This window comes from Atta cephalotes, assembly GCF_000143395.1.
Source record: "Atta cephalotes unplaced genomic scaffold scaffold00014, whole genome shotgun sequence".
Lineage (NCBI taxonomy): Eukaryota > Metazoa > Arthropoda > Insecta > Hymenoptera > Formicidae > Atta > Atta cephalotes.
The window spans coordinates 3,957,718-3,971,667 of NW_012130078.1; the positions used below are offsets into that span (position 1 = coordinate 3,957,718).

The 13,950-nt window shown below is 31.0% G+C and overlaps 2 protein-coding genes across 2 annotated transcripts in view; both read right to left on the minus strand.

Annotated features, from left to right (window-relative positions):
* Positions 1–1,835, minus strand: part of LOC105617789 (transmembrane and coiled-coil domain-containing protein 5A-like) — a 5,469-nt gene extending 3,634 nt beyond the window's left edge. The window contains exon 1 of the mRNA XM_012199344.1: positions 1,741–1,835. Coding sequence (XP_012054734.1) covers positions 1,741–1,835 — 95 coding nt within the window. The remainder of the gene's footprint in view (positions 1–1,740) is intronic.
* A 3,681-nt stretch (positions 1,836–5,516) lies between these two features.
* Positions 5,517–7,267, minus strand: LOC105617790 (39S ribosomal protein L14, mitochondrial). Its single transcript, XM_012199345.1, has 3 exons — positions 7,120–7,267; positions 6,006–6,222; positions 5,517–5,921 (listed from the first exon to the last, which is right to left on the minus strand). The coding sequence occupies exons 2-3, from the start codon at positions 6,193–6,195 to the stop codon at positions 5,668–5,670; spliced, it is 444 nt and encodes a 147-aa protein (XP_012054735.1). The 5' UTR covers positions 6,196–6,222; positions 7,120–7,267; the 3' UTR covers positions 5,517–5,667.
* Between the last annotated feature and the right edge of the window lie 6,683 nt (positions 7,268–13,950).

The window sequence follows — 13,950 nt, forward strand, 5'->3', positions numbered from 1 at the left end:
TTACGGGTTTACGGTACGTTACGTTCGTAACGTAGTCCGTACACCTCCTACCACGTACTACATACTTCGTATNTTCCTTACTACTTCGTACTCTCTCTCTCTCTCTCTCTCTCTCTCTCTCTCTCTCTCTCTCTCTGTCTCGCTACATCAATAAATCACGAATCGCCTTCTCGCAAACAGCGAACCGTTAGACTACAGGACAGTGTCTTACTATTTATTTATCTAAAACATAATTTCGGATTTTAAATATTATCGATTTGTATAAAAATAACTTTTACATCATCTCTCAGTACGCTTTTAATTATACAGGTAATTTATTTTTTTTAGTTAATCTGGCATTTTCTTTTTTTTTCTTCAATGAAGAAAGAAAAGATAGATGAACTAAGAAGTTGAAAAAAGAGCCTAGAATATTCTTAAAATAAACACCTTACAAATTTCTCTCACGTATATATTGATTCGAATGTCATGTATAAAGAAATTTTATAGAACAAAAAAGGTCGAGATATTATTTCTACATTTTTTGAATTCATACTGAAAAAACATTAAAATTACAGAATTTGAAATTATTTCTTAATTAACATGCTTGCATTTTTCTTGCTAAAAAAAAAATATTAGAATATTAGAAGCAATCTATTGGGTTGGCAAGGAAGTAATTGCGTTTTTTTAGCTCAAAGTTACATATACAATATCTTCATCAATAATGAAATTTTAATTTAAAAAGAGTTTTAAAGCTTGAAACCTCTATTTTTAAAAACTTACCATATTTTTTAAGTTTATATAAGTTTGATAATTTTTACATATTAAAAACTACGAGCTGAAAAGACAGAAAATTTTTTTCTCACTTTGTAGGTTTGTAACGTTTTGTTTTGTCCAAGACAAAATTTCTCTACAAAATCGTTTTTTTTTAATATTCTTATGATTTTTGGTTATTATTATCGCGGAAATAAAAGGATCATTTTGATTTTAATTGCAAATAACTCTGTTAAAAATTATTGTATCGCAATTTAAAAAAGAGATTCTTAAAGCTGAAACTTTATTGTATCAAGATATATTTATATTGGTTGGTAAGAAAGTAATTGCGGTTTTTACTAATGCCTTTTAAAAAAATGCAATTACTTTCTTGTCAATCCAATAAAATCCGAAAAACTGTAAAGGAGATGTTTGAATCCAAGAGATTTTCTTCGCGACCATGTGACGCACTTGACATACTTTCGATACTTGTTATTACATGAGCGTATGAATCACGATTTTTGTGCACAAACATTGAAATTAAAGACGTAGAGACGTAGAGATCTTTTCACAGCTGAATGAAAAAAAGAGCCGACAACAGTCGAGAGCCAAAAAAAAAAGATTTCATAAGATAAAAAAAAGCTCTTACATCATTTTCTGCCCATTTTCTACCAATGTAGTTTAATTTTAATCTCGGTTCAACTGTAATTTTTCACCTTCCTCTAGTTCTAAAAATTTGTAGAAAAATGAAAACTTACAAGTTGAACAATGAGATTAAAGTCAATTCGATATAAACGGGCATTAAAGAAACAAAAAGCTTCTAATGAGATTACCAGAAGTTGCGAGAACGTAGCTTCTTCTTGCTCCAGTTTATCAGTTCTAGTGGGAAGAAAAAACCCGGGAATACCAACAGAAAGAGGTTAAGTTAAGCGCGCGAAATTGCGCGCGAAATCGAGAAAAGGCGCGTGTCCTGTTAACTGTACAGCCAACCTGGCCAATCTGGTCACTCACCTAACAGACTCGGCTATATTTTTCAGGCTGTTGGAGACAGCGATTCGGAACAACCGCGCGTTGTTCGGACAATCCGCTTCCTCGTCCTCTCCCATTCCTCGGCGATTCTTCTTATTCGCGTGGGAAAGGCGAGCTACACCACGCGGCGTCAACGATGGTTAACGACGCCTCATAATAACACTTAACACTTCTCAATTCTCACCCATCCAAACCGTCGCCAACGTCCTCGCGTCTCGACAAGATTTGAATTGCTCGTAACTGCGTCGACGCGTTGAGAGCCTGATGGTAATTGAAGGAAATTGACATTATCGACTGTGAGTAAATAAGGTAAAATTCTTGTTATTTATCTTCGGAATAACCGAAACATTCATTTCCACATCGTGAAAGCTTGATACTTTCCCTATAAAATTTCCATTTATTATAATTAATATTTAAAAAATTAAGACGTAAATAATACATTGGAGGATGCGTAATATGAATGGAATAGAATTTATTACACTTCAGCATATACAGCCAAGAAGGGCACTTGGTTTATATAAATACTTAATTCATTCACACTTTCCATATCTGGTCTGCACGCTATCGCACATATATTATTATAAATTTTTTATGCTTATCCCTTTCCTACTTTTCTGGTTAAATCCTCTTCGCTTCTTTACCTGCTTTATTTCTTTTCGCTTTGTCCGCTTTTCTCTCAGTTATATCTACTTTTTCTCAGTTATATCTACTTTTAATGTTATATATTCTCGTTCAATACATATTAGGTGTACAACTTTGCTTCCGCCGTTTTCCTATAGATAGCTTTAGCGGTAAGTGGTGGTCGAAATAAATAGATCATAGACGTCATATAATAAACTTGGGCATCTGTCAACATAACGTATAGAAACATTAGTCGATTTGTGTCTGCATCATAAAGTTATTCTCGATTGAAAATGTCAGTTTACGAGCCAAATTCTCATTTGCGGGAGGTTTTAATTTTTTGCTTCAATATGAAGAAATCTGCGGCTGAGGCTCATCGAATGCTCTCAAATACTTATGGTGAGGCCGCTATTAGTGAAAGAACGTGTCGTGAGTGGTTTCAACGTTTCAAGAATGGTGATTTTGACGTCGAAGACCGGCATAGCGATGGAAGAGAGAAGGTTTTCGAAGATGCAGAATTGGAGGCATTACTTGAGCAAGACTCATGTCAAAATCAAGAAGAATTGGCACGATCATTGGGAGCGACTCAACAAGCCATTTCAAAACGCCTCAAAGCCATGGGAATGATTCAAGCAAGGAAATTGGGTGCCGTACGAATTGAAGCCGAGAGATGTTGAACGGCGTTTGTTTGCTTGTGAACAGCTGCTTGAAAGGCAAAGACGGAAGAGATTTCTGCATCGCATTGTGACTGGGGACGAAAAATGGGTTCATTACGATAATCCCAAGCGCAGAAAATCATGGGGAGTTCTCGACCATGCTTCCACGTCGACGGCCAAACCGAATATTCACGGCTCCAAAGTCATGCTCTGTATTTGGTGGGACCAGCTCGGCGTAGTGTATTATGAACTGTTAAAATCTGAAACAATCACAGGCGATCGGTATCGAACGCAATTGCGTTTGAGCCGAGCATTGAAAGACAAACGGCCGTAATACAACGAGAGACACGATAAAGTGATTTTGCAGCATGACAATGCTCGACCCCATGTTGCGAAAGTGGTCAAGACATACTTGGAAACGTTGAAATGGGAAGTCCTACCCCATCCGCCGTATTCTCCAGATTATTGCTCCCTCTGACTATCACTTATTTCGATCAATGGCACACGGCCTGGCTGACCAGCACTTCCGGTCTTATGAAGAAGTAAAAAATTGGATCGATTCGTGGATAGCCTCAAAAGATGACCAGTTTTTTCGACGCGGGATTCGTACGCTACCCGAAAGATGGGAGAAAGTAGTGGCCAGGGATGGACAATATTTTGAATCATAAATGTATAACCAGTTTTTTACAATAAAGCCTTGAATTTCGGAAAAAAAACGGCGAAAGCAAAGTTGTACATCTAATACGTTATCTCAGTCTTATCACCGCTTATTATTATTGGATTGGTAAGAAAGTAATTGCGGTTTTTACTAATAGATGCCTTTTAAAAAAACGCAATTACTTTCTTGCCAACTCAATATTATCACATATTTATATCTTATTTACTTCTTAATTCTTTATTTTCCTTACTTTCCTTTTCTCTCCATGTCATCACTCTATACATTTCTTCTCAGTCCTCTTTTGACTCCTTTATTTCCCTTCTTCTTTTTGCTTCCTCCCTCTCTTCCCATAATTTCCTTATTATTTCCCCTTAGCTCATCTAAATCCGTATCATACAATTTCCTTAAGATCTCTTCCTTATTCTTTTCCTAATTTAGTAAACCTTTCTCTTATTTCCGAACATTTTTCTACATAGTGCTTTAAATTATCTTTTCTCTTACCACAGAATATACACTTTTTCCTATGCTCTTCTACCCAATATTTATTATCCTTCCTTCAAGTTCCCACATCTTAATTTGAACAAGGCTTTCACCTCTTCTCCTCTTTTCTCTTCTCCTAAGTTTAATATGTATAATATGTAAAAACGTATATGTGATAAAATATATATGTAACATGATATAATATACCTACAAAAACCATGTACAATAAGTTACATTTAATATATGTATAATTACTATTGCAGAGTTCTGAATGGATAGCCATTTGAACCATTATTTATTGCGGAATTTGAGATGGATCAAGCAGAATTGCCATTGAGGCTAAATGAGATCGAACATGATTGAGATCATTTAATCATATTCAATCACAATCCAGCAACCACACAAATACAAGATTACTTTAAGACTGCCCTATAAGATCCGATTATACCATCTAAGTCTGTTTTTCAAGAAAACTTTTTTTTCATGAGATTCAATGCGTGAAAGCATTTTGAACCAGACTACTATGCTGAAACAATTTTATTTTGTATTATTTTGTATCTGAACTTGTACACACTATTAAATAAAGATTTTTGATAATTAAACTATGCTTATCTATTGTAACTTATCAGATTAGGGACAGGAAATGTTTTTCGCCAGTATCAGATCAAATTCTCCACGAAAATTCGAAATGCTCATCCATATTCTATTCTTATATAGGAATCGTATTGAAAAAAAGTGTTATCGGGACGACGAAAACTGAAGAATTATTTGCATTAATTTGATTTCGGAATGCGATGAAGACAAATTTGATAATAAATTCTAACGACAAAGAATTAAAGTTATGCAATTTGCTAAAATTTTAATAAAAATATCAAATCTTAACGTAAGCATAATATAACTTCAACAATTAATTTAAATAATCTCTTTAAATACAAAGCAATAAAGCTCCCCATAGCTGATAACTGAATTAAAGTTACACTTATAAGCTCTATACCTACATAAACAAAAGCATACAAATATATAGGATGCGCGATATTATTTCATCCTTTCTCATCTTTTATCATTAAATATTAAACAAAGCCGAGATATATAGCCTACGTTAAATAGAAAACATTCCTAGTGCATTAAACAAGGCTCTCACCTCTTCTCACATCTTTTCTCTTTTCCTAGTTTAATAATATGTAAAAAACGTATACGTGATATAATATACGTAATATGATATAATACATATCTACAAAATCATGTACAATAAGTTACATTTAATATACGTATAATTACTATTCAGAGTTCTGAATGGGTAGCTATTTGAACTATTATCTATCTTTATAAAAAAAAAGGTTGAATTTATGATAGTTTTATAATATTAATATACAATAAAATACACAGATGCATGAGTAATACGCTTCCATATTACAAGTTTTGCAGAAAATACTAAATATTAACATTTTCTTGAAATATTTGATATATATTACAATAGTAGATAAGATAGATACACTACACGAATCTGGATGCAATCGCTATTAGTTTAGTATAATCTGCTCCTTTGCTGTGAGTCTTTTCTTTCATTTTCGTTCGGAGTATGTGTGGAATAGGCACCTGTATTCTTGTACCTAGAGGTGTGCCGTTGTCGTCTATGAGTACCAGATTGTTGCTATCGAACTTAGGAACTTTAGGGGCCTGTTGCTGTTTCAATCCAACCAATATACCCTTTTTCTTTTCGCCTCTTATAGCAACTAAAATTCTATCACCTGAATAATACATATAGCAATGTTTAAATAAATTTCCTAGAAAATGATAACATCTTTTATATAGTCTTTCATTTATTGTCTCACCAATATATCCCACTCCATGCTTGTTATATACGTGAATGCAACGCGGTGGTCTACCCTCCATCATAGCTTGCTTTCCTATCTCGCTGTTGTCCACTACTCTCAGTCTACTCAATTTAATTATCTGACTCATAGGAGTTGAAGTAGAAATGTTTCTGCTTGCAATATTTAACACCGCAAAAGGCGTCAACATTATCGTTATAATTTTCCTTAGGATAATCTGAAACATCAAATAATATAAAATTACTATAATTATTTAGAATACAGACTGTATCTCCGATTTTGATGAAATTAGGCTCATTAGACACGTTTTTGCTCAAAATGAAAGAATCTGTAAGAAAAAAATGTTAAAGAAAATCTATCATAGCGACGAAATGTTGTGACACGACTGGACACATCTATGTGCCACGCTCACAACATGTAATTGAGACCAGAATAAGCATTTTCTGCTTAAATTACACAAACTTCTTTAAAAATACATTTTCTGCTTTAAGAATAAATATTTTTTATATAATTTTTGTTTTTACAGATAATTTGTCTTAATTAAAAGATATTGTTAAAAGATATTTTAAAAATACAAATTCTTCGCTTTAAAATACAAATTCTCTGTTTTAAAAACAAATTTTTTACTATAAAAAGTTACATAGAAAATAATATGTATTTGTAAAGCACATTGAATGTGTTTTTATAAAGCAGACAATTTGTTTTTAAAGCAGAGAATTTGCTTTTAACAGAATTTGTGTAATTGAAGTAAAAAATACTTATTCTAGCAACAATTACATGTTGTACATAACTTCGGTGCATAGACGTGTTCAATCGTATCGCTGCATAGACGTGTTCAATCGTATCGCTGCATGGCTGCATCTCGTCACTATGACAGATTTTCTAACCTCAATAATCATCAACTTCAACTTAATATCTCAGCTTAATATCTCAGTTCACGAGGCCTAACGGTTTTTCTTACAGATTCTTCCGTGTCAAGCAAAAACGCGTCGAATGAGCCTTTCATCAAAAGCGGAAATGCAGTCTGTATTCTAAAAAATTACATATTCAGATACAAATTCACGCATCGCGAAAAATTATCGAAGATACGTTACTGCAACTCGCGGACTTTTACCGTTTATATGCAGTGCGTTATTCCTCGCTTCGCGTAGCAGAGAATGAGAGCAAAAGGAAAACACACAGAGGAGTCCACTGCTGATTGCAGTATTATGTACATGAACAAAAGCCGTCACCTTCTTGCGGAAACTACGACCAAATGAGAAACTGATCTCTTGCGGACGTCGCAAGATTTTAAAGCTTTCTATTTTTCGGTTTCACATATTTACCTGCAATCGCTACGCAAATACCGGCTGTGATAATAAGCGAGCTGATGATACCAATTGTAATACCTCCTCCATGGTGGTTTCCTCCATGGTTTCCTCCACCACAGTGAATAATGACTCAACTTTCTTCTTTCCTATGATGGCAACTATGGCGACCGTTAAATAAACATGTTGCGAAATATTAAGTGCATTTCGAGTTTAGACTAGACGGTCATAAAAATTGTTGAACAGCAAAACTATTGCGTTATGTTGAACGCAAAAAAGTAATCAATGGGTGAATAAGGATAGTGCTAGAGGCCTAGATAACAGAGATGCGACATTGCATCGATTGGATAAGTAGTCACCGCCTTTTTAATTCAGTATAAGTGTTTCTAACTTTATAAGTTGATGACAATTGATGCAAAAGGTAGAGAAGGTTAAATTGCTAGAAAAAAAAAAGTATTTCCTAAATAAAATTATTGTATTTTTCTTGTTTTATTGTTGTTTTCATTTTTTTAATAATAAGTTTATTATTATTGTTGTAGTTTTAATGACTTGTAAGTGCGCTGCTTCATCATGTCTCACAAGTTCAGAGAGGAATCTTTTTAATCTTTTTAAGTTTCCAAAGAATCAACAGTTAAGAATAATTTGAAATAAATGTATACAGGATATTAATGATGATTATTTAAGAGAAGAAAAGTATCTTTGTGAGGTAATCTTTTTGCTATCAATCTTTAAGTATATTGCAAAATAAAATTCTTTTAATGAATTCTTTTCTGATATTTATTATTTTAATTACATTTTTACATGAAAATCAATGGAAGGATTTCAATCGAAAACATTTGATATTCGCAATTCCAATTATTTTCAATTTCGTGAAAAAGATTATGTAAAAAAATATATATCATGTTTTGCAATCTGCTTATCAAGATGTGAAAATTTATCATCAAATTTACCATTTTTATATATATTGGATCATATTTCTTGCATTGAGAAAGAAAGGAAGCGCAGAAACTTTTTAAAAGAATTAGAATACGATTGATTGAATTTGGATTCCAAAAAGCTCGTGTTCAAAAGAAGGAAAAATTATTAAATCTTATTGCTGAGAAAAATATAACGTATAAGACAGAATTAAAAAAATTAGATTTAAATAATTAAAATATTTGATATTTTGAATTTATAATGAATTTATAATAGATTTTTTTTATAGCAAAGTAGCAGATAAATCTGATTTACTTATGTAGACTTGCTCAGATGATTGGACATTTATATTATACATGATCATGCAATTTATTACAAAAGAGAGACAAAGGAATCTTTTTATATCTTTTTATCTTTTTTTTTAAATGTGATCATTTGCAGATATCTGCGCAAGATAATTAAAAATAGAAAGCACCGAATTTAAGCTTTCTCTTCCCATACTTTCTAATTTTCTCCCAAGAAGAAACGTCAAAATACTTCTGGAAAAAATATAATAAAATCATGAAACAAAGAAACATAAAAAATATTTTAGCTATATAAGTTATAACTGATGAATTCATAGGCTGTCAAGAATATCCATTTATTTGCCTCACATTAGTGATCCACATATTTCTTATCTCAAAATTTATTGAAAAAGAACGAAACAAAAGATTTTCTTCTTTTTAGTGTTTCTCTTTTTTGTATATATTTTTATAGTCAAATACACAGCATTTCCTGCACAAAAAAAGTTCTCTAAAGAGTCACAAAATCAAGTTTTCAAGAAAGGATTAGATTTGATTCGATACTAAATATTCACACAAATAAGAATACTTACACCATAATAATTTTTTATTGCACTTCGACACTTTGTATTATCTTAATTTTTCTCTATATAATCTATATGTATGTACATTACAAAGCTATATCTTAATCAGATGCAATAGTGAATTAAAATGGCGCTCTGATTACATGATTCAGACAATTAAATTATATTCTTCTATGTCACCTCTAGTAAGTAGTAATTCTATCAATTAGAATTAAGAATACTATTTACATTGGCTTTGTTCCCATATTTGCTGCTATAGTGCTGATCTATAGTATAGGTATTCAGTATTGGCAGTGAATGTCGCAACACAAGCAATAATACTATTAGTATTATCTGTTATTATTGATTTATATGTACAATATTTAGGTTTATAAACTAGATTAACTTAGTATGTACAGATTTATAAACTAGATTAACTAAATAGTTAATATTTTGTACATCTTATCGATTAATTAGTTTATTTGCTATTTGCATTGTTTTTTTTTTGTAGACAATGGATAGTATTCATGGAATCCGTACGAATACTATCCAAGTCTGTTTTTTCAGATTTTTTTTTTGTGATGATCGGTGAATTATGAAAGCATACCAGATCTATGCTGAAACATAGTTTTGTATTATTTTATATCTGAGCCTGTATATTGAAACTATTAAATAAAGATTTTGATGAATTTTGATTAAATCATGTTGATTTGTTCTAATTTTAACAGATTAGGGACACCTTCTTCACCAGTATCAGACTCCTCTACCTCTACAGACAATCTGAAATGCTCATCTATATTCTATTCTTATATATGCATTATTAATTTGATTTCCGAATTCGATGAAGACAAATTTGATAATACATTCTATTTAAAAGTGAAGAATTAAAGTTATGCAATTTGCTAAAATCTGAATTAAAATATTATAAATCAATTAACATAGACATAATATAACTTTGATAATTAATTTAAATTATCATTTAAATACAAAGTGATACACATCACATGACTGATGATAATTGAACTAAAGTTACACTTGCTAACAATATAATTATGTATCAAAATCAAAGCATATATACACATACATATGCGATATCATTTCATCCTTCTTGTCATCAAATATTAAACAAGGAGATGATATGATGACACGTACGTCGCAAAGGTGTGTTAAATGGAGCATACCTCTAGTGCATATAACAAAAAATAAGTTTGAATGTAGTAATTTTATTATTAAAATATTAATATACAATAAAATATATAGAGATGCATGAATAATACACTTCCATACTATAAGTTTGACGGTAAATATTAAATAAGTACAATATTAACATTATAATAAAATATTTAATACATATATTATAATAGTAGGCAAAATAAATACACTACACGAATCTGTAATCATTATTAGTTCAATATAATCTGCTTCTTTACTGTGAGTTTGTTCTTTCATTTTCGTTCACAGTATGTATGGCATCTGTATTATTGTACCTAGAGATGTGCTGTTGTTGTCTACGAGTACTAGATTATTGCTATCAAATTTGGGAATTTTAAGGATCTGTTGCTGTTTCAATCCAACCAATATACTCTTTCTTTTCACCTCTTATAGCAATTACAATTCTATCATCTGAATAATACATATAGCAATGTTTAGATTAAATTTCCTACAAAATGATAATATCTAATAAAATTGGAATTACTTGATTAATCTATATGTGAATGTTATTATAATACTTAACTTTATTTTCAATAACGATTTAATTGTGACAGATAATAGTTATTGAAAATATATATCAAGTATGATATCATTCACATTCGATTTATCAGATAATTCCAACTACTGTTTCATGTTGTTTCTCTTATCAACGCGTTTCCGGATAGAATTATGTAGTTGTAGACTATAATATAATATAAAATATTAGAATGCCAAATTAATTGACATCCAAATATTTTTATAGACGTATTATATTACGTATTATATTACGTATTATATTCATGTCATGCACTCGATATTATACATAAATAAAATTTGCAATTGATAATGTAAATTGTTACACATGCTCCAAAATTTTCTAACATCTTTCGAAAATGTTTGAAAAACATCTAAAAGGCGTCTTTTGGAAAAGTCTTAAAGATGTCTAGTTCAAGATGTCTTTTGGATATTTTTCATCAAACTCCAGCAAACGAGAATGGATTGAAATAAATTGAAATGGATTCAGATTTTCAGAAATATTAAATCACGAATGTTAAAATGAATGCTTTTCAATCCTGAATACATTTTTATTCATTTATAGGAATTGCATGGAGCATATCTCTATGCCTTTCAATCTAAAAATAATATTAGCTTTTTCTGTGCACAATACACATTGTGAGTATTATTCAATTCAAAATTTTGAATAGAAAATGCAGTTTTTCAATTCAATTGCATCCAATTGAATCTAATTGAATTCAATTGAATTCAATTAAATAAAAAAAAGTATTCGCTATTTAAAATACGCATTTGGATAAAAAAATTTCAATTCATTATAATCCATTTGTTGGGATGGCATGTCTCTGAGATGTATCGTTTTATCCATGTTTAACACTGCGAACAACAAGGATAAAATATCTTATGCGCATTATGCGTGCAACAAAACGCAGCCAATAAAAGGTCTTTCATTATTGCACTGTGTTCTAATTCAGAAAATGCAGCAATAAAAAAGACCTAATATTAGCGTTCTTCAATTACCACCGAGCTTTCGGAATACTTTGAGTACAAAAATTTATGTATAGGATTAATGATTTTTAACAACTTTCCATTTCATATATACAAATCAACAAATAGCTCCGTTCTATCTTCTTTTATTTATATATTATCTTTGGGTGCGCTTCATTTGACGCTTACAATGCTTGCGAGCATATTATTTATCTTTGTTTAACATTTAATAAACAACAAGGATGAAATGATTCTGTGAGCGTCGTAAACGCTAAAAAATGCAGATTTTATTACTCGGAATGTCAAGAAAAGATAAAATGATATTCATGTCAATTTGTGTTACTAAGTGCCTTCCATTCACACAAATCGACACAAGTATCATTCTGTCTTTGTACTCATAAAATACAAAAAAAAAAACGACATTTGTGTCAACTTATGTCACTAAAGATCCCTTTTTATTCCTGAGAATAAACTAGATTGCATTAGAATTTTCTTTCTCGCTTTCGCCAAACATTAAACGTATATCTATCTTATTTTAAGTTCCAAAAGTGTACACCAGTTCAGCCAGAAAACAGACCTTCACAGAGATCTTAAATGGAGGGCATCTACTAATACTCGTTTCTATCAACGTAGATTATTAATTTACCGTTCAATTTGTTCTTCATCTTTTCCTAATTTTTAAAACTAGAAATTATTTAAACTACAGGTATAAATGGGAAGTATTTAATAGTATTTCATCGACCATATGACATATGTAGGAATTAAAGGCTATGCAAGGCTGTGGGTACATCCCGTTATTCACTGCGAGTGAAAATCTATAGTTCACGTTACATGTACTATAGATCTGCAGTACTTGTAGACTGCATTGAATATAACAGAGTACATTCTAACATTACGTACAGTTTCTCCTCTATATGATACATTATCGTACCCGCATTTTTTATAGCAATTCAGCAGTGAGCGCCGAAGTCTAAGAATTGACAACGAACAGTTTCCTGGTATGACAGTATACGATGGTATGACGTCGAGTGCTGGCATACGCTATTGATGCTATGCGACGCGTTGTAATTAAGTGTAAATATAACGCGTCGCAAAATTATCGTTGTCTTTGATAGTATGATAAGATGAAGTTTTATAAGACGTACAACTTCGCTATTAATTGTCTCCGAGGAAAACTGGTACGAAATGTGACAGTTCCCGTAAGTATGTTGCATACAGTTGTCAAATCATTATCGTACATGTAATAGTTCCCATTATGTCTCTTTTTTTTTGCATTCCGAATGATAAGGATGTGGAAATTGAACAAACGAGCGTATATCGATTCCTATGTGTTATCTAAATTGCAAGTTCATTTTGACGCAACGTCTAACAACGTACAGTTGGCATACGCAAGTAAGTTGAAAATTTTAACAAATTGAATATATAATTCGGACATGTGTTTCTGTTCTTCTCATATTTAAATGAACACATTGAAGTCTCATATAAATTTGGAAAGTGGCAGACGAATTTTTAAGAGAGAAGCTGCAGGCTTTTGTTCTTATCATTTATTTATCTTGTCGACCATAAGTTGTTCATGTTTTCTAGAAATTCTTTGTATATTTTTTTAAGATGGAATCACGGGATGCTGGATTTCTTGAATAATAGCATGTATACAACTATGCCTGTTCTGATGTATGCTAGAATTCATTCATACATTGAGCGCTGCATGCTGCATATACATGATTTTATATTTATTATGAATTCATAGCTTATTTCCTTGCATGCAATCAAAAGAAATAATTGCTAATTTCATAGTTATTTATCAAACGTCAGACTGTATGCATCAAAGCAAGCATAGCATGCATGCATGCTTATCGTTCAAGAAATTGAGCATCATGTGATTTCATCTTTACATAGTTCTCAGTATTTGTTTGATGTGACATCAAATTGTTTGATCTTATCTAGTTTAAAAACTGCCGAATAATCTTTGTTATATTATTGATAATTATTAAAATTAGATTGACATTAAAATATTATAGTAATTATTAAAGTCATGTATATATATATATATATATATATATATATATATTATATATATATATATATATATATATATATATATATAATACTATTTAAATATTAGTATGATTCTATTATTTACTTTTACTAGTACCTTATATTAATTAGTACACTTACTAATAACCTTTAA

Excerpts from the sequence above, each read along its gene's own strand:
- LOC105617790 (XM_012199345.1), bottom strand. The coding sequence starts at position 6,195 with ATGTTGACGCCTTTTGCGGTGTTAAATATTGCAAGCAGAAACATTTCT. Across the intron at positions 5,922-6,005 it reads GCATGGAGTGGGATATATTG|GTGATAGAATTTTAGTTGCT; the intron begins GTGAGACAATAA and ends TGTATTATTCAG.